This window comes from Tilletiaria anomala (genome assembly GCF_000711695.1).
Source record: "Tilletiaria anomala UBC 951 chromosome Unknown K437scaffold_34, whole genome shotgun sequence".
Lineage (NCBI taxonomy): Eukaryota > Fungi > Basidiomycota > Exobasidiomycetes > Georgefischeriales > Tilletiariaceae > Tilletiaria > Tilletiaria anomala.
In genome coordinates this window covers 61,590-83,831 of record NW_013546988.1, presented here as the reverse complement: position 1 = coordinate 83,831, position 22,242 = coordinate 61,590, and the positions used below count along the sequence as shown (strand labels likewise).

Here is a 22,242-nt window from a genome sequence, read left to right as displayed (position 1 = left end):
GAGGTCACTGCTTTTGTTGAAAGAGCATGAATGCAGCTAAGTGCAAAAGTGCCACAACCTGCGGCTCCGCCGTTGCATTTAAGCTTGCACGATGCCGGAAGCTAATCACTTTGTCTCACACCTATTATCGGGTTGAACGGGGTCGTCACGATTGTCACATGCGCTGGGACAAAGGAGATGTTATCCTCTGGGCAGCATCAATGGCGTGCACACGTGTAGAACCTCCGGTGTACACGTGATGCCGTTGACAGGTGACCAACTCGTGGTGAAGCGGTGAGCATGGTGGGGGATGATGATTGGGAGTTCTGAATGCAGACAGCTTCCATCTTGCTGGCGACAGGGAAACAGGTCCAGACCACATGGCCTATATAGGAAACAGATGCGAGCATACGGGGTCCGAGACTCAAACATTCGGGCGACTCCTGGCGCCTTCAGCAGCCCGATGCTACATTACAAGGAGAGGTTTGACAGGCACTCTTATCGCACGACGATCAAGGCGCTAGAAAATTAGAAATGCGTCGCACTAGTCGCTGGCTGCTGCTGCTGCTGCTTCTGATGGCTGCCGCTCTCCACAGGGGCCCTCAGGTTTGATAACCACACTTTGTCGTGTTCCAGGTCGTGCGAATGCTTTCCAGAAGCAATTCGCCAAATGAACGTGCGTGCAGAGAAAGTGTACCTGAGCAAACTTCGTACCCCGCCATTCTATGGAGTAATTACATGCAATGCTCTCCCTTCTGTTTCAATTCTATATCCTTGATTGGATCAGGGAGGCACCGCAGTGGCCCACTGTACCTGACAACTGCAGATCTGGGCCAAGAGGCCAAAGCCGCCCTTCTGTCGATATGGAGGAGCCTCCGTGAAAAGATGCTCTCGAAGGAAAGTTGGATGTTGTATGCAAGACGTTACCGGTCAAAGCTGCAAGAGGAGAAGGAGAGACAAGAAGCAAGAGTGAAAGTGATGACTGTTGGATGTGTTGGTTCAAAGATACTCAGCTACAAGCGTGACGCGGCGGAAATATGCATCTTTCCAGTCACCCAACGACAAGTTTCTGTTCAGTGCTCGCAAGCTGGCTTCGAGTCGACCTGCTCGTAGTGCGCTTCGAATAAGATGGTAACAAGTAGGCGCAGCATTCAGCTCCCACATGAAGCGATAACAATATAGCTGGAGCGCTAATCATTCTGCATGCAGATATTCCCATGCTTAAGTCTCCGACATTTCCCCTAGTCTCTTCCAGGGGCGTGGGACGGTGGGTGCCTGGTGCTCTTCCTTTCGCCCATGCCGACCAAGGGATAATTCCGTTGTTGCATGAAGCCTGCTGCAATGCTTGCAATGCAGAGGTGGGCTCCCTTGGCGTTTCCAGATCCATGGATCTGGGCCCTGTGCGGTCGACTATGTATTACGGAAGCATTGAGTGGCATGTGACCGAGATTCTGGGCCTGCGCTCCAGTGCTGCATTGGCCCAGAGGCTTCGCGATCCATTCGATTAAATCATCTTCCAGAATCCAGCAGTTGATTCCAGCACCACTTCCACATATGTACGGGTACACTATACAAAATATCACTAGGTGTTGGTTCTATCTGGTCGAAAAGGGGTTTCTGAGAACTTAGGTTTGGGGGCCCTTCATGTCTGCCAGAACATGCCCAGCCGATGCGCTATTGACACCCACGGCTCTTCTAGTTCCATCAGGTCTGGAGGTCTCCTTTTCGATGAATCGATTTGGATCTAATGCTCTCTGTGTAGTGTAGACGGCAAATCGGACGCAAATCTCCATACAATTTTTGACACTCGAGTAGCATCAAGTGCTTCCGATGGGTCTGCTTTCTCCTCGCCACCTTCATGTATTAGCAATTCGCAGAATCTTGCAAGGTGGGCAAATATGCAGTGCGTGGGAACAACTACTACACAGGTGACCGCTCAGAAGATTCACACATGAACCCTGCTATGTAGTTGATAGCGCCTGCCAACTTGGAGCGCTTCTAGGGCACTCTGAACTCCACGCGACTTCATGGCTCGACCATTGGGCCTGGATGGCAGGAGATACCCTCGGGAGCTATACCGAGTGCATCGAGTCTCGAGAAGCATAAAGGCATAATCAACCCTATAAAATGGAAGAATTAAAATATTCGCCTGGTAATTAGGTAAGCTGTTAAATATCCCGTACGTAAGACCATTCTCGAAGCTGGCTGTGCGATAGAAAGACTGCACCTTCTACCTCTACCTGCATCGTGTCATCCCTATTCCGTTGCGGCTGAAGCACACTGCACATTTAGCTTGCTCAGCGCTGGCGCTCTTCAACGGCAAACTTTTGCGCCCCATATCCTTTGCAGTGAAGTCTCCCTTGGAGCTCTACGCGTGAGCTTTCATTGTCTCCAACGTCGGCAAGGACGCGCCATTCAGGATGGTCAGCTCCGTGAGTTATATATTCGGTACCCATTATTCCCGTCGCTGCCTCTATAGACCCGGTATGTCACACGACTCAGCATTCAAAGCTGATGCTTGCGCAACTTATATTTGATCCTCGACCGCACTCCAGTGTCAACCGATACGGGATGATCTGGCAGCGTGCCTCTTGGCTTCAGATTGCGTCGTCAAAGAAGGCAACTCGCCCAAAGACTGCTTGCAGAGCCATCTTCGCGACTTGCCAATGGACTGCCAGCACTTGTATAAAAGCTATGTTGAGTGCCGCAGAGGGCTAGTGAGTAGTTGTGTTACGAAATGGAGATGCCTGCGGCCGACATCGGGCAGGTATTGTTATCTCCTGTCACTTGAGGCGCGGGGGATGATGCTAATCGATCCGGCCGCTGTTCCATGATAAACTCCCGGTAGCTCGACATGAGGAAGCGATTTCGTGGAATGGCTCCTACTCCAGGGCGATCCAATCTTGCGCCAGGAAGCACTACAAACGTCGAGACCGCCGCATCGTCTGGTACCGATGCATCACAGCAAGTGCCGCCGTAGACTGTTGAAGCCACACGCTTTCCGCTACCACCAAACCGTATTGCCGTCGCCTCGATCCCGCACCACAAGGCGGCCGCCTGTGCTAGACCTCAGCATTGACATGTCGCAGGCATCCTGGCGAAGATGCAATGACTACGTCGTCACGTCACGAAGAACACGTCCTCAGAGGATGCTGACCAGCATGAGTGCGACCTGTGTCTCGTTCTTCGCATGCGTCGATACAGGCCCATGGCGCACTGTCCTCTCTCTAGCGCCTTGTCGCCAGATTCAAAGCAAATTTGTTGGCAGGGGGCACACCGCAGGCACATTGGGGCAGTTGGAAGCTCTATGAAGCCGATGCTGTCTTGAAAGACTATGAAATGCACTACACGCGACTTGGTTAATTGCAAGCAATGCATGTCATGTCAAACGCACGAGTTGCTATGAGTGAGTCTGCTGCTGACGAAGCACAAGCATGCTAGACTCGAGAACATCGACGGCCTTGTCGATCTGCTCCTTGCTGACGTTCAAGCTAGGCGCAATGCGGATCGTGTCACTCCCGGCCGAAAGGACGATGAGGCCGCGTTCCCTGGCGAGCTTCAGAGTTTTCCCCGCATTGGAGGGATCCTTCATACTGATGCCGACAAGGAACCCTTTCCCTCGTGGTGAAGGGTGCGGGTCCGTCGAAATGAGATCGGGGAACATCTCCACGAGATGCGAGAGTCTGCGGAAGAGATATTCCGAGTTCTCCTTCAACTGTTTGCCGAACTCTTCGTTGCTGAGGCGCTCCAAAACGTGGTGCGCGATGCGGCTTGCCAAGGGTCCTCCGCCGAACGTGGTGCCGTGGTCGCCGACGACGATAGCGTCGGCTACCTTGTTGCGCATGAGCACTGCGCCGATAGGAAAGCCGTTCGCAAGCGGCTTGGCCATCGTGACGAGGTCCGGGTGTGCGTCGGGCGGGAACTCGCTGTGACACCACAGTGTGCCGGAGCGGAAGAGGCCGCATTGGATCTCGTCGTAGATGAGAAGCGCGCCCACCTCGTCGCACCGCTTGCGCAGAGCCTGCAAGAATGATAGCGAGGCTGGGTAAATCCCGCCTTCGCCTTGTACCGGCTCAACAATCACGCCGGCCGTGTCGTGATCGATTAGTGTTTCAAGCCCGTCGACAGAGTTGTACTGGCCCGTCTTCACGTTTGGAATCAGGGGCGCGAACGGATCCTTGTACTTGGGATTCGGCGTCATGGAAAGTGCGCCCATTGTTCGGCCATGGAAGGCATTGGTGAATGACACGAGTGCATTCTTACGCTCCTTAAGCCCATCCTTGGCAGTAACTCGAGCGTATTTGCGCGCAAATTTGAGAGCAGCTTCATTGGCCTCAGTGCCGCTGTTCGCCAAGAAGACTTTGAGCTCGGTTGTGCATCCTTTTCCCTTTGGAATCCCAAGCCCTCCGTGCTGGCCCGTAAGTTCGACCATCTTGCAGCTCAACTCTCCACTCCACTCGTTATGAAAGAGGTTGCTCGAGTGCACGAGCCGCTGAGCTTGCTCCGCTGCCACCTCGGCCACTTGCGGATCCGCATGTCCGAGAGAATTGACAGCAATACCGGATGAGAAGTCAAGGTACTCGCGATGTGAGTCGCCTGAATCTGTCGCTGCGAATAGCTGCAACCCACGGCCGTGTGTGAAAATGATGTCTGGACGCGAATATGTTGCAAGGACGGTGCTGTTGAAGCGCGCCACCCGAGACGCAATCACCTTGCCATCGATATCGCTTGGCTCGTTTCCCTGGCCAGCTTTCGGTTCCGGATGAGTGACGGCCAGATATTTGCTGCATGGCTCTGGCGCCTATTTGCGCGATCGGATCACGGGGAGGGGCGTGTGCTGCTTATCAGCGCCCGTCCCAGCGAGCCTTGGTGCCAATCCTATGAGAGCGGCCGACTCACTCTGCATGACGAGCTGCTAGCGAACGACCTGCTTACACGCGCTGGCGCCAGTGATAGATGCTGCGGCCGGAAAGATCGGGCTGCGATGCGCCTTAACGGCGTAGCCACCGATGGACATCCGGCAGCTAGCGAAAGAGCTGTAGACGCTTGGCAAGGGTTGACCTTCATTTCGAATCTAGCGACAGACCAACCTAGAAGCGTATGTGTTCCCCGAGGCCTCCGTATATCTGTCTCTGGTGTACGCGTCGATATTGCCCAGGTCTTGTCTACACCAGTTCTCGCTCTTCTCTCCGTGAAGCTCGTGTATTGTCATTTGCATTGGGTTTGTCGGAGGACTCGAGTCACAGACTGGATATAGAACTTTCTTGGGAACCCTCAACTTCGCTCAACTCCCGTCATCATCTTTTCCACTCGCTTTCCAGCTATTTTGACTTGAAAACCTAATAGACTGCCTCTTTTTCCTGTTAGTCGATGAGGAGACGACAAAGTATGGCTTACGTAAGTGCGGCGATGGGTATATATAGTACTCGCCTGTGACACCGATTGAGCAACCCCTTTGGTCGCTTCGTTGGCACGACGGGCGCGACTGGCGCTGAGCGAGCGCGAAGACACGTGTTGGGGTCTCTGCCATACAGATCTTCTGCCACTTCAAGCTCCCAAGTGTCGCCGCATCTGATGGCTGCCAAATCTGAACCCAAGTAGCACTGTGCTTGACGTTTCCGTTCATCCTGCCTGTCGAGGGTTGAGATCGTCGTCAATGGACACCCCACTCGCATGGCCTTCTCGTTCTCTGTCACACGGGGTTTCGAGCATGTACCCTCGCATATCTTGCGTCTGCATCTTGCCATATTTTTTTCGTTACGATTTGCAACTTGCCCTATCTCAGTTTTTCAACTTTCTGGCTGTGGACGCACCATCTCGTCTAATTTTAGACAGCAAATCTCTCGCTGCCGCGTGTGGTGCGGCGCCGGCTATCCTGCGCGGTGAGAGGAGGCCCTGTTTCAGTAACTCCGTTTAAATGTATTGTGTGTCTCTCGTACGAAAGACTCGTCGATCGTGCTAGTGACTGGTCCCTGTAATATGAATGCCTCTCTATCCCGGCCAACTTGCGCTCAGCGCTAGGCACAACCAGGGCCATCTGCGTACAACGGATAGCCGCAACTGCCTGCGCCCGGCGCCTCTGCAAGATTGCAGCGTGCAAGCGAAACACACCTTCCCCGTGAGACCGTCGCCTAGAGCGCCTGCGGGGGCCTTGACTCCTCCCTCCCCTCGGCCCGCTCGCCGTCGTGATGCGCATCTTGCTCTGCCTTGCGTTCACCGTGCTCGCCACAGGCCTCGCCTGTGCGCGCGATGATGGGCATCAACAGCAGCACCAGGGAATTCGCGTGCTGGACGGGCCTGTGCCCGAATTTGCGGCACGTTTCATCGAGCACCTCGACGTTGATGCACGCCCTTTTACCCGTGGCGACAACGCAGAGAGCGCAACTAATCAACTGCCGTGGTCGGCAGATGCAACACCTCTCTATCTCGAGCAGTCTGCCGACGAGCGTTTGGGAGGCGACGGAACTGAAAGTGACAATGCGGCTGCTCGCCTTGCGTCCCTTTGCCCGCCTTCTGGGAAGCGCACACGCAAGATCGCTGTCGTCGGTGCAGGTCCAAGCGGGTCATCAGCCGCTTTCTTCCTTGGCCAAGCGCAGGAGAAATTACGCAAGGACAAAAAATGGCGGAAACGGCAGGAGAAAGAAGAGTGCGAAGAAGAGCTAGAAATTGTCGTCTTTGAAAAAGAGGAGCGAGTTGGCGGTAGGGCCACTGTTGTGCACCCTTACGACGACCCGGAGAATTACCCTGCCGTCGAGCTTGGCGCCAGCATCTTTGCCAATGTCAACCGCAATATGGTAAGAGCTGCAAAGGTGAGTCACGATGGAACTTTTCTTGCATTGCATACCTCGGCCGGCGCCAACTCATATTCTATGCTTGGCTCCAGCGCTTCAATCTGCCGACCAGTGCCCACCTAGGGGAAGAACACGGCGCGACGAGTGTCTGGGATGGCCAGCAATTCGTCTTCGAGGTAGGTTTGAGCTACTACTTTCCGCACGCAGCATGTCATTTCATTGACGACCTTGCGTAAGCAGAATCTTGATGATGGCTGGTGGAACAGTGCCAAAATGCTTTGGCGCTACGGCTATTCACCCATGACGACGAAAAATCTGGTCAAGGACCTCACAGAACGCTTCTTGAACCTCTACAATGCTGCTTGGATGCATTCGACCGGTGTATCGAAGCCAAAATTTTCCTTCCCGTGGCGGTCGATCGAAGAATTTGCCGCTTCGCTCAACTTTTCTGAACTAGCTGCGGTATCGACGCTGGACCACTTTTACCACGAAACGCGCATCTCAAAGCTGTTTGTGGAGGAGATCGTTGAAGCGGCCACGCGTGTCAACTATGGCCAGAACACTGACGAACTGCATGCGCTGGGTGGCGGCGTCAGCCTCGCCGCGAGTGGAGCGGCTGGTGTCAATGGCGGTAACTATCAGATCTTTGAGCGCATGCTTGACGAGAGCGGCTCCAAGCTCCGCCTAGGCAGTCATGGACGAGTGACTGGGATCATCAAGTACAAGAATGTAGAGGATGCAGTCGCTTCGGGCAAAGTCTCCGCCGCTGCCGCCATGGAACAGCATTGGCTCGAGGGCTCGACCAAGTACTACGTCGGCACCGTGTCCAACTTCGGCGAGCTATACGATGCCGTCTTCATCGCCGCACCGTGGCAAAACGCCGGTATCACGCTACTGGGCGCCGATGCACACTTCCCACCGATCGAGTATGTCCATCTGCACGTCACGCTCGCAGTCACGAACACTTCGAGCCCGCGCCCGGAATACTTTGGACGTGGCCAAGACGAAGTGATGCCGAAAACGGTTCTGACGAGCAAAGTCAGCGTGCGGAAGGATGAACGTAAGCAAGGCGCTAAACAGGATTCGCTGGAGACCATCCTTATGAACAAGAGCAGCGTGCGGAAGAATGATGGGAAGCATTACATTGAAGCGAACTCGCATCCGAGGTTGGAGGTGAGCGCTTGTGGATTCTGGAGACGGAGACCGAATTTGTGAAGCTTACCCCTCATGCATACTTCTACAGTTCAACAGCCTGAACTATATTCGCAAGCTCCCACCGAGAAAGGCACGCGATGGGTCCTTCGGAGCAGAGGAACACCTCGTCAAGATCTTCTCCGCAGACGAGATTTCAGATGAAAAACTAGATGAGCTTCTGGGTGCAGGTACAGTCAGCTGGGTCCTGCGCAAGACCTGGGACGCATATCCTCGTGAGTGTCATTTTTAACGGCGTTTGCACGGAGGGGCCGACTCTCTCGCTATCCCTTTCTCCAGGACTGAAGCCAACACGCGAATTCCCTCCGCTTGTTGCGGACGAGCGGCTTTACTACATCAACGCGCTCGAGCCTTTGATCAGCACGATGGAGACGAGCACGATCAGCGCACGCAATAGCGCTGCGCTGCTCTTACAAGAGTGGTACGGCGACGAATTCATCCATGGTGGCACGAATTGCCCCAATTTGACAGAAGCGGACGAAGGAGAAATCGACCAGGGTGATGATGATTGGGCTGGATGGGGATGTCGCAGTGCGTAGGATTATCTTTGTTGTGTGCTCTTATCTCCTCCGTTTGACTTTGTATCATACATCCATTCATGCTGCAGTCGTCGATGAAATTGTTTACAAGAAATGCTTGAAGAGTTACGCACGGGCATGCTTCGATCATATCGTACATGAGAATTGGGAAGCGAAGAATCTGCCGGCCATATGTGGATCAGACCAGTCTTTCATTTCGGCCACAGAAGCTTGTCTTGCAGCTGTCAGACTCATAACTAGACACCTGTGTATCCTGCATCACACCTGGAAGCTTCTGGCTATCACCTGCCAGCTCCAGCTGTCGTCTTCTCCTTGTCTTGGCGGCCAATGCGGTGGGAGATGCGGCTTGTTTTTGCCTCCGTGCCGATGGCGATGCCGCCCTTCGTGCGTGGCCTGGTCCACTACGATGCCGGTGAGGAGGCCCATGATGATGTAGATGAGCATCGCGTAGGCGAACGCCTCAACGAAGCGTAGACGCGCGCGGACCGTCGCTTGGCGGTCCATCTCTCTGGAGGATTCAGGTGTTAGCTGCACCGCGCCAGGTTCGGCGGCACTAGGAAGTCCCGAGCTGACAAAGATGAGCGGCACATTCGGCGCAGCACCAGTGACGCCTCCTTGCAGCAGTGCTGGCTCTGGCGGCGTCGCGTTTCTTGACGATAACAATGGGCTGCTGATGCCGCTTGCGCCGAGCGGCGTTGCGATTGTATACGATTGCGCAGCAGTACCTGTAGCAGCTCCTTCTGTTGGTGACGACGATGATGATGTGGCAATCGCATCGGTGTAAGATGGGACTGGGTCGTCTTTCCCGGCATTCTGTTCGGACTTGTTCCGAGCCTCTTCGTGCTTCGAGATGGGCTTGATCGTCATGGTGGAGATGGCCTGGCATGCATTGACTTGGAGCGTTGAGAGATATCGTAATTGCTAAAGAGTCATTCTCAGAGAATGTGATTATTAAGTCAATGAGCCATGAATGCAGCACATTGCTGAGTTGAATACTGATAGCTACAGTCCGAGAAAAAGTTGACTATGCAGTACGCACAGTTAACGCGGGTGCGCAGGGAGAGGACAGGCGCGGTGCCAACAGCATGCATGCCTTCGAATCACCTGCACCCCGCACACATTCAATCATTCTGTCCAATTTGCCTGTCGAGCATGAATCTCATCTAGGTAGAGAAAGCGGTGATCTGGAGACTCATTCCAGTGAGGACCCAGGACTGAAACCTCAAGAGCCTCCTGTGATTACACAGGCTCCGTTTGGGAACGATTTGCTCTGTCAATCAACCCTCTTTCCACTACCTGCCCCCATCGATTTTGATCAGCGCTTATTTGAAAGCATGCCAATTGAGACTTAGCGTTCCCTCAAAGGGAGAACACATCCGTAATTAAGAGAGGAATAATATGCAAATGAATTACTAACACGTTTCTCCTCACGCTTCTTCGTACTCGATACGTCGTCACGCTGTCGTTTACTAAGCGTCGTATGCGGAGCGTGGTACGACACGGCTAATGTGGTCACCCAGAACGCATGCGCCATGCATCTGCAGCTTCTTCTGCTTTCGAGGGCCCGGCCGAAAATGGTGAATCACAGAGACTATCTGACAGCACTAATGGGACGTGTTCGTAACTTTGTACATGGTCTTGTGCTCCTTCGCGATTGTTGGTATGGCGCAATCTGGCTTCATCAGAGTCCATGGACTTGAAAGCTGCATGTGGTACAGATAGATAGAGGAATAGAGTGGAAGCCACATCACGCCAATGGCGAGGGCCCAGGCTGGAGAAATTTGCGGAGTTGAGAGGCTTTCGGACCAGTTTGTGTCTTGCGGTCCACAGAGGCTTTTGGTGGAGCCGAGTGTCCAGCTGCGTGCGGGGGCAGCGCTCTGCAGCACTGAGAACTTCGTCAGCTTCACCACACGTATGTTCTCCGCCAACCAGCTCCTTCACGAGCACCGGGAGCCTGGCCCCAACGCCAAAACAGTCGTCACCACCTTCACAAATCCTTGTCGAGAGATGATGGACCGTGCAATGTGACGCTCGTCTGGACGATGAGGTGAACGACAATAAGCCTTTATCTCAATAATAGGGTTGCTGATAATAATGGTGTCCCGACAATCTGGGAACGGCTGGAGAGCGGTGTGCACTGCCCGGAAGAGAGAGTTGCCCTGGCGCTGGTAACAAGCTTTTGGTCACGATCGCGGCACCGGGAAGGCGAGCCGAGTTTGATCGGGATCCGAAAGGTGCAGGGTCCCGAGGCACTGGAGCACATGTTGCCGCCTAGAGCTTGCTGAAGCGCGACTGTAGAGAGCTGGTTGAACAAATCATATCGTGCTCGAGAGATCCTTTTTGGATCCCAGCAAGAGTCGAAAGAGCCATTTCAAATGGTTCGCATGCTTGTATGGGACGAATGAAGAGAGTCCGAGCTGTTGATGCGGTGGTAATAAAAGCATCGCCCACTTCCAGCATTTCATACGTCCTCGGCGGCAATGCTCCTTGTATAGCCTTCGACGGTGCTGTCATCAAACCGGCGCGTGGTTGTTTCATTGTCTCACTCTGTCTCAACAGGGTAGGGGCCGATCACGCCGTTTTAGGCGGATACGACCTCGGAAGTCCAGGCCCAACGCAGCAGTCTCCGGTGAAGAGCGGCTTGATTGCAGTGTCCACGAAAAGCGTTATTATTGGACACGCCATTGCGCCACTCACTAGCGATTGTTTGCAGAGCAGCAGTGAGCAAGCTCAGGTGAGCATCCCCCTCTCCACGCTGAGATCACCTCTCCTCATCATCTCCAGGATCATCAGAACCGAGTGCACCATCTCCTCGAGGTCAGGCAGTGGTCGACGTTACCCGCATTTGCTTGGGTAAATATCGTTTACATGCGCCGTGCGCAATGAACACAGGAGACGAGCTCGAGCGGCGGCTGGAGGGCGGCGATTAGACGTTCATCGGACGGCCTGTTCGCCAGCCACCGTGTGCAAAGGAAGGGGAGCTTGCTGATCCCATCACTCGTTTTGGACGTCGTACAAGGGCAGCTCCATTGTACACCGCCTTGCCGCGCAGCACTCCGTCATCTCAGCCATCCTTTCCTTCTTATTCAGTCTTAGGGAGGGCGATAGGCAGCAGCGCATCCGTGTTTAAAACCAGCATTTCAATCTTCCGCAATATTTCCTTCTGCCTGCTCGGCATCTGCGCCCTACAAGCGATCACTGCATGTGTTAGAAAGATACTTTCCTATCTGAGTAGTCTTCGCTTGTGCCAGTACAATTTCGGACGAGCATCGCCTCATCTCTATACTGGCTTGGATCAAAACAGCGCGAGAATACGAGCGTCCGTACCAGTCGAGCAGCCTCACACTGTGGCAGCGTACAGGGCAGGTCAAGATGACAACGCATGTTCTGCAGCCTGCCATAATGACAAACCTGACATCCGCCCAAATAACGTCAAACATGGTCATCAAAAATACGGACGCTAATCGGCCGACTTCTGCACCGCTCTCGCCTGCGACTTTACCAGAGGGTATTCCTCGATTAGCCAACAACCGCAGCATCGACCAAGAACTACCGCTATCTCTTTCTAATATCCCGTCTGCATCAACAACCACGCTCTCTATCCCGTCCTTCTCTTCGTCTTCTACCAGACTTGCAGGTGCTGCACATCATCGACAGAGCCTATCTTCTCAACCCACCCTTTCAGGGGCTCCTGGTACGTTCTCGGACGATCCTGTTGCTAGTGTTTCACGTTCAAGTACAGGAGAAGGCAAAGAGAGGGAAATCTCTGCACGGAAAGCACTATCACCTGATACTGGCAGTGTTGGCCCCGCCACGCAACATTCCCACCACTCCTCGTTTGCCAGCGCGCTCGACTTCACCGTCCAGCAAGGCAGTTCGCCGAATCCCAGCGATAGCGGTAGGCTCACCGGTCGTGGAACGCCATCTGCTCATCTAACGCAAGTGAGCGGGCAATCAGAAGATATTCCTGAAGGTCTGGATGCTCGCAAGTCGGCGTATTTCGACTCTGTGCCTGTTGCTGCACTGTCCTCAAAAGGAGCGACTTCTTCCCAAACCGGAGACCAGCGTGTGTTGCTTCCACATGTTGAGACTTTAGGGCACGTGGAAACCAGCTCTGGATTCGAAAGTATCAAGCGCCGGAGAGCAAAGCACAGACGGACAAAGAGCGAGCCATCAGCTCCTCGAAATTCGACAAGTGGCAACGAGGCGTACGTGCATGCTGGTACTGAATTCGTTCTACAGGCTGGCTTCGTACCTTTGCTCGAATCTTCGTCAACAAATCAGGCTGCATCTCTAGCGCCGACTGTGTTGCCTTTGCAAGCGTCAGGATTGATGTGCTTGCCTTGCTTCGCAACTTCGCCGAAGGAGGACCGGGGGCAACTTCTGCAAGCTCGCCAAGTGACCCAGAGCAAGTATCAGAGTCGGCCATTACTTGTGCGCTCGGGCGCGATACTGGGATCCAGTTCAGCGCTAGGACTGTCCTTTCCAGGATCGGAGTCTGCTCCGAGGCCGGATGAGCTGCCTTCTCCTCACAAAGCTTCCCATGCCCCTGATTCGAGTATTGCAATTGGAGCGGCCACAGTCGAGCGCGTACCGAGCGATATATCCAGTGGAAGTCGGAGAAGCCACAGCACAACCGGCACCGACACCAGTAGCCGTACTGGTCCTTCCTCGTCCTCTGCACTGAGCACGAGCAGGGCTAGCAGGACGACGGCGTCCTCTTCGCTCCCTACACCAACCAGCAGCGACCTCACCACCCCTGACAATTACTTGTGGTCGTCGAATGCCTCCCCATTTGCATTTGCTTCCTCTTTCGTCGCCAAACTCACTGACAATTCGGACCTCCCATCGCCCCCACCTGCTGCTTCGATACCTGCTACAAAACACTCTCCACGGTCTGCAACACTCACCCTGCTTGACAAACAGGTGCAACAGCGTCTGCGCCTGTATCATGCGCTGATTGAGCTTGTGGAGACCGAGCGTTCTTACGCCGATGACCTTGCCATTCTGGTCTTGGTCTTCTTGGAGAACCTGCAGCGCATGCCCTTCTTCGGCCAGGCCGGAGACGCTGCTGAGAGGAACTGGAAAGTGGAGACAGTCTCCCGCAACGCTGAGCAGATTCTCAGGTTGCATCAGCAGATTGCGGTCCATCTTGAGACGATCGTCGCTCGCCATGGTCTCAAGCTCAGCAACGGCGCCACGCCTGGAGAGCATCCCGCCACGACAGAGGAAGAGATCCAGAAAGCTATGAGCCAGGAGCTGGACGTTGCTGTCGTTCATGTTGCCCGTTACTTCGTTTCTGTGGTGCGTTGCGCCCTCTGACCAAGCCGAGAGCTAACTGCATGCTGATGTCCGCACTGGGTTCCTTACAGGCTCCGATGCTGGCATTGTACCAGACCTACTGCGCCAAGCACAGCGAAGCGCTCGGCTTGATTCATGAAGCAGAGAAGCGGCAGGCGGACTGGCAAGCTTTCGAGGCGCATTGCACCGATATCATCAGATGGCAGACCGAGGCCAAAGCAAAGCGCATGTCACGCTCGCGACATAGCAGCTCCAACAATGTCAACCTTGTCCAGTCTCAACCGCCTTCCTCACCGACCAGCCCTGACAAGCATGTCCAACCTCCCGAGTCGGCTGCTAGCAATACGACCAACCTAAGCTCGAAGAGTGCAACGAACCAGGCCAGCGGCAGGTCAAGGTCTCCCAGCGCGTCACAGCTGCTGCTCCATTTCCACGACTTCTTTGTCAAGCCTGTTCAGCGCATCGTGCTCTACCGCCTGGTGCTGTCCACGCTCGTGAAGCACGCCACTGGCATGGATTTGCTGCGGACTGAGCTTGAGGAGGCGCTTGATGCTGTCAAGGTCGCCGCTGATCGCGTCGATGATGCAGGCAAAAAGCGCGAGCAAGAGCTTCTCGCGGAAATGCTGCTCTGGCGCTTGGCCAGTCATTACTCGATCGCACAAAATTCATTGCGTGCTCTCGGTCCAGTTTGGCTTGCAGGACCCTTGCATGCCCTGTACCACCACAGTGACCTTGCCCCGCTCGAGGCGCCTTTGCGTTTCAAGTACTATGGAGTCGTCCTCTGCAACGGCTGGATTTTGCTCGCCAAGGTCCGCAAGTCGGGCGTGTACGAGGCTCGCCACTTTTTCCCACTTTGGGCTGCCAAATTGACGACGCGGAATGATGATCTTGAAGCAGTCATACCGCAATCCTTCCGCATTTCCGTCCGTGGCCACCATTTCGAGATGATGGCATGCAGCTCGAAAGAGAAGGAGCTGTGGACGTCCACCATCGGTTCTGCCATCAAGTCCGCGCCATGCTCCCCACCTGGCGATGCTGCTTCCTTCCCGTCGAGTTTACCTATGGACGACCTGAACATGGCTGGCGTCTCTGAAGTGCACACTCCATCGGAAATGCCAAAGATCGCATCAGACCCGCTCAGCCTATTCTTGTCGACTGCCATCAGCGCTGGCGAGGCCAGCTCTGCGCCTGCTGCTTGTGGCAATTTCAACACTTCTGCTGCAAAAGCTGGCCGTCCTGTTCCGGTTCTGTTCAACAGCACCACCAACTCCATTCCCCCTGCGCCTGTTGCAATCTCTTCGGCTTCAGAAGTGTTGATCCGGACCAACACTCCCGCGCAATGCCTTGCTGTCGACCGTTGCATGATCATGTCTGCGCTTTGCATCGCGGCACATTCTCCTTCTCACCCCTCGCGCGATGTCGTAACGACCAACCCTACTTCTCAGTGGCTCGCCACGTCTGCTCCGGGGCTCGGTGCGACGGTAGGAGCCGCAATCGGGCTGTCTCGCCTAGCGAATAACAGCAATCCAGGCACCGTACGCCTGCAAAGGCGCAAGAGCATGGTCGAAATGTCTGCTGTCGCTCCCTCACCAAAGATGCGCGTTCTCGATGTCCCTGGGCGGTCTGCTCTAACGACGCCTGGCGCCGAAACGGAAGAGCGCGGGCCGCTCGAGGGGTGGAAGAATACTTTCCGGAAACGCACATTGCGCACCCGTCCAGCCTCAGTGATTGGTGTCGCTATCGACAGCCCATCGCGAGAAGCCTCGTCACTTCCAGTGTCGGCTATCACGACACCGGTGCTTGAGATGAAAGAATTCCCCATCACTGAAGAGCTGCAGGAGTTTGAGAAAGTCAATCCCGTCGCTCCTCCCGCTGCTGCCACATGTTTGCGCAGGACGCAGTCGCGCTCCTTTGCCTGCAATGTCCGCAACGTCTTTGCAACTTCCATAGGCGCTCGCCCGAGAGCCAGCACGCTATTCCAGCAGGGACAAGACGCTCAGGCTGTAATCATTCAGACGTCACACTCCCTCGACATGCACAAGATTTCAGGCACGGAAGCTGGTCCCGTCTTCAGCGAGTTCGGGGCTACAGTGAATCGGGCTGCAGATGAGACGACACGGCCGCGTAGCAAGAGCCTCAAGCGGGCTCTCAGTTTTCGCCGCTCAAGCGGTTCCTCTTCAGCCTCCTCCGGCCCATCCAGTGGCACACCGCCCTTTGAGATGTCCAAAGTGCTTGCCGGTTCCGAAGCTCTGCGGACAATCAGGGCGAGGGCAAGCAGGCACTTTGCCAAGGTCGACATGTCCTTCACAGGCTCGCTGCAATCAAGCACCACCAACTCGGCAGAGCACGATAGCAGTGAAGGCATGCGACCCGCTCCTGCCATGCAGCGAGCCACGACTGAAGAACCTGCATCCGCGCAGGCCTCTTTCACGCATCGAAAGCGCCTCAATCGCATCTTCCTTCAAACCAATCGCTTCTCGCCTCTGCCTATGGGCATCGGCAGACAGGCCAATGGTCCCACTGCTACTCCCGTCAGCAATGGCACGCCCTAATTCTGCTCGATTTACCTACTACGATTCCTTTTCATTTGAACGCATAGCATCTTTCATACTTTTTCACCACGTACCACCATAGCATTTCTTGTACGCTGCCATCGCCTTGAACGCACTGCTTTGTTTCTGTTGACGTAGGCTCCGTTGGGAGACCTTGCCAGGCGGCTAGCGCGTGATAATGAATCGAGCGAGAGAAGGTCTCCCTAGGTTGCAGACAATGACCACAAGTGCAATTGCGCGGTGATGTGACAAGGCTGCTCCGTAGCGTATCTATTCCCGGACCTTGCCCTTTTCATCGCAGCATGTTAGCCGCATAGCGAGCGCATCTTCGCCGTCGGCATCTGCGAGGGTGCGTTGTGTTAGATGTATCACCCCCTACGCTCACATTTCTGGCCGTTATTTTCAAATTGACCAGCAATACTCACAATAACCCGCCTCAATCTTTTCAACCTCAAAGCCTAAGAGATCTCGGTACAGCCCAATCGCTGCTCTGTTCGATTTTCGTACGTGCAGCGAGACGTATTTCGCTCCGAACAAGTCTCGCATTGCTCGCTCTACGTTGCGCGAGGGAGGCAATGGAGCGGATGGAGGTCAGTGTTTTTGCCTTGTGCTTGGGCCTCGAGCAAATGTGGCGACTTACGGCTTTGGCGCATGAGCTCTTGAGCTACACCTAATCTTCGGTAAGATCTGAGAACGCTGATGCTGGTCACATGGCCGTGCTGCACTCCATCAGATGGCTCTTCTTCCCTGTGATCGAGAAAGATTGGTAGGACCGGCAAGGTCAGATATCTCGGAATACATCTCTGGCCTGTATGCGTGGCTCAAAACCCATCAAGCACGTACATCTTCCCCAAAATATACCCTACTATTCGTCCGTCGTCATCTTCTGCAACGTATGTGAGTTGTGGCCATGTAAGTAGATGGTAGAGATCTGCAGACAGAAGTTCGTGCCGTTCGGACCAAGAGTCAATAAGCTTTCTCTCCTAGCCACTCCGAACCCAGCAACTCTGGCGACGCACGGAACTTCAGCGTGTAATTTTCGGGCAGATTCTCCAGGTTGGCAGCTTGTATGCCCAGCACATCGTCTGGTGTTGCTTCGCGGATGTTCATGATGAAAGCGAGATGCTGGAAGGTGATGCGGTGCTGTTTCGTTTAGCCGAGAGAGTTGCGCTTGAACTGTCTGGAGCTGAAGGGAAGCGAATCCCTCGTCTGTTTCATGTACGCCAAAGGTCCGTATACGAACCGATGTTTGACATGCAGATAGGCAACGTAGCAAGCAGCCAGACGTCGAGGCGCGACTGCTTGGGGCTTGCTCGTTACTTGTAACTCGCGGCCTACGATGGTCCATGAAGAGTCTCGACTTGACTAGGGACTTCGACTTTCCAGCGTCGAGCGATTGAATCAATTCCGAGATCCGCGTTTTTTTTGGGCTGGAGTGCCGATCGGACATCATTGTCTCTCCGAAGAGTGACTGCTGACTGCAAGCGTCTCTGAGTCACAGCGAGCGCACCACGATGGAGTCATCATTGCCCCAAGCACCAACTGTGTACATTCATGACCTTTCGCATTTTCCCATTGCCCATTGCTCATCCGTAGTCGAAGCCTACTCGCTGCCGTGCACGCGATAAATTGCAAGTGGTCCCGTGACTCACATAGGACAGTATAAGGAGAACGCGCAGCTGGTTCAGCTTTGTCGAGGACGTCCTTTCTTCCTGCGCAGGCACCAAAGCAACTCGACGAGGCTACTCTGCAACATACACAATCATGGCGTCCAAGTCCTTCTCCAATTCAAATGTCCGGTGTGTGACCTTGATCGGGCACGTCGACCACGGCAAATCGTCCTATGCCGATTCACTGCTGGCAGCGAACGGAATCATCTCCTCGCGCATGGCTGGGAAAGTGCGCTACCTTGATTCCCGAGAAGATGAGCAGGAAAGAGGCATCACAATGGAAGCTAGCGCTGTCAGCTTGGCGTTCAAGCTTCGAAGACATGCAGCACTCGAGGCGAAAGGGCAGGCGAACCCGACGAATGGAGACGCGGAGAAGGAGGGCCCAATAGTTGAGGACTACATGATCAACCTGATCGACACACCAGGTCATGTGGACTTTTCAAGCGAGGTCTCTACGGCCAGTCGGCTTTGCGACGGGGCGCTCGTCATTGTTGATGTAGTCGAAGGAGTATGCACGCAGGTGAGTATGCCCTTTCGTCCAAGCTTCGACGAAGGTCTTATAGAACACCGTACTGCAGACAATCACAGTGCTTCGTCAAGCCTGGAGTGACCGACTACGCCCTATCCTTGTGATTAACAAGATGGATCGCCTCGTGACGGAATTGCGACTCACACCGAACGAGGCGTATCATCATTTGCAACAGCTGATCGAGCAGGTCAACGCCGTCATGGGCTCATTTTTCGCTAGTGAGCGAATGGAAGATGATTTGCGATGGAGGGAAGAAAGGGAGCAGCGCATCGCAGATAAGAAAGCGTCACAAGATGCACAGGCGGCCGCTGCTGCTGCCGCAGACACCTCAAACTCTGGACAAGATGAGGAGTACGAGGATCATGACGACGAGGATATCTACTTTGATCCGTCTCGAGGGAACGTCATCTTCGCTAGCGCCATTGACAATTGGGCATTCAGGTTGGAGAGGTTTTCAGTACTCTATGCCAAGAAGCTGGGGATCCTTGAGAGTCGCTTTCGAAAGGTGCTTTGGGGGGACTTCTACTTTGACCCAAAGAACAAGCGAGTCATGGGTCAGAAACAAAAAGACAAAGAGAAGAGGACACTCAAGCCCATGTTTGTGCAATTTGTGCTCGAGAATATCTGGGCAGTGTACGACAGCATCGCTTTGAATAGGTGAGGCGCTTAGCACCATCACATTCCATCGCAACAATCTGACCCAGTGTTTCGGTCCATGACAGGGACCAAGAAAAGATCGAGAAAATTGTCAAAACGCTCGACCTCAAAATTCTTCCGCGAGACCTCAAGTCCAAAGATACATCTGTCTTGATCAGCTCTATCTTTTCGCAATGGCTGCCATTGGCTCCTTGCACATTCGCGGCGGTGGTTTCCAACATTCCTTCCCCCCAAGAGGCTCAAGCCACGCGAGTGCCGAAGCTCCTCTCACCCGATTTATCTTACTTCGCGACACCGGCAGATCTTGAACCGAAGAACGCAGTGCAGGCAGACATGTTTGCTGCGCGCTCGGACCCTGCTGACAAGGTATACAATGTGGCGTACATCAGCAAGATGTTTGCGGTACGAAGGGAAGACCTGCCGGAAAGCAAGAGGAAAGCACTTACAGCGGATGAAATGCGCATGAAAGCGAAAGAATCGCGCGAGCGCGCTCGCGCGATTCAGGCTGCGACGGGTGCAGCTGTGCAGCAGGCCCCGGAAGGGGTACCTTTAGAAGAAGCAGCGGCTCTTCAACATAATGGTAGCGACAAGGTGGAGAAACAGGGTGAGGCGCATGAGGCGCCCTCTGAGACCAAAGTTGAACCCATCTCGGACGAGGTGGCCATTGGCTTCTCGCGTCTCTACAGCGGCCGACTTCGTGTGGGACAGTCTGTTGTCGTCGTCCTGCCCAAATATCAGCCTGCTCTGGGCGCCACAAGCCTATTGAATGCAAAGCACATCAAGGACATCAAGATTGAAGCGCTTTATATGCTAATGGGTCGTGACCTCGTCGCAGTGAACGAGGTACCCGCTGGGAACGTATTCGGCATTCGAGGATTGGAAGGCGTCGTTCTGAGAAACGCGACTCTGTTCGCTCCGCCTGGCAACGTTGATGATTTGGACACTTGGCTGAAGACAGACTACGCAAAAGACGTCGTCAACTTATCAGGTGTCAACTCGACTGCTGCTCCCATCGTTCGAGTCGCACTGGAGCCGAAGAACCCTTGTGAGCAGACTGATCTGCACTGGGGTTTGTCAATCTTCGGACAGCTCGTCCTGACTGCTCACAACCTCACCTGCCATTACAGCGGACATGTCAAAGCTCGTCGAAGGCCTGAAACTGCTCAATCAAGCAGATCCCTGTGTCCAAGTACTTGTGCAAGAGACTGGCGAGCACGTGATCATTGGTGCTGGAGAGCTTCATGTTGAGGTGAGGTGCGCGCATCAAGTATACGATGAGCCTGGCGACTAATGCTTTCGCTTTTCTTTTCCGTCAGCGATGCTTGAAAGATCTGCAGGAACGCTTTGCAAAGTGCGAGATCCAAGCCTCACCACCGATCGTTCCATTCCGTGAGACAGCTGTCAAGGGGAACGACATGCCTCCACCCAAGACGGAAGGAGCCCCCCGCGGAACCATTGTCGGAAGCGTCGCGAATGGTCTGGTATCCTACCGCATCAGAGCCGTTCCGATGCCTTTGGAGCTGACAAGTTTCATTGGAAGCAATGCTACGTCGATTCGCCGACTGCAGCATGAAAGACGCGCAGACGCAGATGAGGAGTCGGCCAAAGCAGCGCAGAGTCTGGATGGCCAGGAAGGCGGCAAGGTCCTTGCTCCCCAACAGTTCTGGTCGACATTGGAAGAGAAGGTGGCGAACTGTGGTTCGGACTGGAAGGATGTCGTTGAGCATGTCTGGTCGTTCGGTCCGCGGCGTGTAGGGCCAAATCTGTTGTTAGATCGTGCAGGTCTTTTAGCCAAAAGGTAAGCAGGCACTATGATTCTTGCCCACGTGGTACTGTGATGCTGACGATCACATCTCCAGTTTGCGCGCACGAACCAATCAGCGGCACTTGCTTGCTGATGGTCGATTCTCATCCGGCTTGCAGACGCCTGATGAGGCAACGGATGGGTATGGGGAGAGGCCCCAGGCGGAAAATGGGCAGACGTTGGAAGAGGTCCTTCATTCAGTGCATCTGGGCGACGACGATGCAGCGGAAGATAAACCCGGTCAAGTGACTTTCAGCTCCAAAGACATGAACGACGCCATCGAGGCGGGGTTCCAAATGGCTATGCTTCAAGGGCCGATGTGTGCGGAGCCCGTGCAAGGGATGGCTTACTTTGTAGAGGAGTTATCGGTGGATCGCGAAGAAGCGCAGAAGGAAGGTGCACGAGTGCGTCTGTCGCAGATCACTGGCTCCCTCATGTCGTCTGTGAGAGAGTCATGCAGACAAGCTCTGCTGGACTGGTCGCCGCGTCTAATGATGGCGATGTACACTTGCGATATTCAAGCTTCGAGTGAGTACGACGATTGTGCAACGAGTAGATGGGGGTGCTTTACTGACGCAAGCGCTTCCAGCCGAGGTGCTGGGCAAGGTACATGCCGTGTTGTCTCGACGAAGAGGACGTATCACTTCCGAGGAGATGAAGGAAGGGACCTCCTTCTTCACCGTCGGTGCACTCTTACCCGTGGTCGAATCCTTCGGGTTTGCAGATGGTGTGTTACCAGCGTTACAGTCTGAATGATGCGTGCCCGGCCATGAGCTAACAAGTGTTCTTTCACTCGACGCGAAGAAATCCGCAAACGAACGTCAGGAGCCGCTAGTCCGCAGCTCATCTTTGCGGGATTCGAGCTCTTCAACCTGGATCCATACTGGGTTCCACGAACAGAGGAGGAGCTGGAAGACTTGGGCGAGAAAGGCGAGAGAGAGAACGTGGCGGAGCGATACATGAATCAGGTGCGCAAGCGCAAAGGCATGTTCGTGACGAAGCGAATTGTTGAGGCAGCGGAGAAGCAGCGGACGCTCAAGTCCAACTGAGGCGAATGGTTATGAGCGGCTACTTGTATTCTAAGCTGCCATGCATTCGTCTTCGTAGGCCGACAATTCCGGGTGTATCTCAAAATGCCTCAACAGGGTACAGACGGCATTCACGCTACCTCACCTACAGATTCCAGTTGAGACGCCAATGGCATTGTT

At 54.4% G+C, this 22,242-nt stretch overlaps 9 protein-coding genes across 9 annotated transcripts; 6 read left to right on the top strand and 3 right to left on the bottom strand.

Moving 5' to 3' along the window:
• Positions 1-513: 513 nt before the first annotated feature.
• On the top strand, positions 514-1,092 carry K437DRAFT_262628 (uncharacterized protein; the record flags this gene model as incomplete). The annotated part of the gene is made up of 3 exons (XM_013388157.1): positions 514-585; positions 616-655; positions 767-1,092. 3 exons carry the CDS (start codon positions 514-516, stop codon positions 1,090-1,092), a joined length of 438 nt encoding a protein of 145 aa, XP_013243611.1.
• Positions 1,093-2,248: 1,156 nt separating this feature from the next.
• Positions 2,249-3,369, top strand: K437DRAFT_256138 (uncharacterized protein). Its single transcript, XM_013388156.1, has 3 exons — positions 2,249-2,411; positions 2,535-2,696; positions 2,828-3,369. Exons 1-3 carry the CDS (start codon positions 2,400-2,402, stop codon positions 2,957-2,959), a joined length of 306 nt encoding a protein of 101 aa, XP_013243610.1. The 5' UTR covers positions 2,249-2,399; the 3' UTR covers positions 2,960-3,369.
• A 10-nt stretch (positions 3,370-3,379) lies between these two features.
• Positions 3,380-5,197, bottom strand: K437DRAFT_278263 (acetylornithine and succinylornithine aminotransferase; the record flags this gene model as incomplete). The annotated part of the gene is made up of 2 exons (XM_013388155.1): positions 3,380-4,658; positions 5,070-5,197. The coding sequence occupies 2 exons, from the start codon at positions 5,195-5,197 to the stop codon at positions 3,380-3,382; spliced, it is 1,407 nt and encodes a 468-aa protein (XP_013243609.1).
• An 810-nt stretch (positions 5,198-6,007) lies between these two features.
• K437DRAFT_256136 (uncharacterized protein) lies at positions 6,008-8,793 on the top strand. Its single transcript, XM_013388154.1, has 5 exons — positions 6,008-6,788; positions 6,863-6,946; positions 7,011-7,943; positions 8,014-8,197; positions 8,262-8,793. The coding sequence occupies exons 1-5, from the start codon at positions 6,168-6,170 to the stop codon at positions 8,519-8,521; spliced, it is 2,082 nt and encodes a 693-aa protein (XP_013243608.1). The 5' UTR covers positions 6,008-6,167; the 3' UTR covers positions 8,522-8,793.
• Positions 8,514-9,873, bottom strand: K437DRAFT_256135 (uncharacterized protein). The gene has a single exon (XM_013388153.1). The coding sequence runs from the start codon at positions 9,386-9,388 to the stop codon at positions 8,780-8,782; it is 609 nt and encodes a 202-aa protein (XP_013243607.1). The 5' UTR covers positions 9,389-9,873; the 3' UTR covers positions 8,514-8,779.
• An 858-nt stretch (positions 9,874-10,731) lies between these two features.
• Positions 10,732-11,672, top strand: K437DRAFT_106166 (uncharacterized protein). Its single transcript, XM_013388152.1, has 2 exons — positions 10,732-11,241; positions 11,306-11,672. The coding sequence occupies exons 1-2, from the start codon at positions 10,914-10,916 to the stop codon at positions 11,449-11,451; spliced, it is 474 nt and encodes a 157-aa protein (XP_013243606.1). The 5' UTR covers positions 10,732-10,913; the 3' UTR covers positions 11,452-11,672.
• A 287-nt stretch (positions 11,673-11,959) lies between these two features.
• Positions 11,960-16,374, top strand: K437DRAFT_268064 (uncharacterized protein; the record flags this gene model as incomplete). Its single annotated transcript, XM_013388151.1, has 2 exons — positions 11,960-13,825; positions 13,894-16,374. The coding sequence occupies 2 exons, from the start codon at positions 11,960-11,962 to the stop codon at positions 16,372-16,374; spliced, it is 4,347 nt and encodes a 1,448-aa protein (XP_013243605.1).
• A 135-nt stretch (positions 16,375-16,509) lies between these two features.
• On the bottom strand, positions 16,510-17,689 carry K437DRAFT_106153 (putative N-terminal acetyltransferase complex subunit ARD1). The gene is made up of 5 exons (XM_013388150.1): positions 17,394-17,689; positions 17,218-17,305; positions 17,015-17,121; positions 16,800-16,928; positions 16,510-16,715 (listed from the first exon to the last, which is right to left on the bottom strand). Exons 1-5 carry the CDS (start codon positions 17,482-17,484, stop codon positions 16,645-16,647), a joined length of 486 nt encoding a protein of 161 aa, XP_013243604.1. The 5' UTR covers positions 17,485-17,689; the 3' UTR covers positions 16,510-16,644.
• Positions 17,690-18,138: 449 nt separating this feature from the next.
• Positions 18,139-22,083, top strand: K437DRAFT_223539 (putative translation elongation factor 2-putative; the record flags this gene model as incomplete). The annotated part of the gene is made up of 8 exons (XM_013388149.1): positions 18,139-18,564; positions 18,623-19,230; positions 19,296-20,275; positions 20,358-20,479; positions 20,547-21,028; positions 21,090-21,562; positions 21,624-21,761; positions 21,839-22,083. The coding sequence occupies 8 exons, from the start codon at positions 18,139-18,141 to the stop codon at positions 22,081-22,083; spliced, it is 3,474 nt and encodes a 1,157-aa protein (XP_013243603.1).
• Positions 22,084-22,242: the final 159 nt, after the last annotated feature.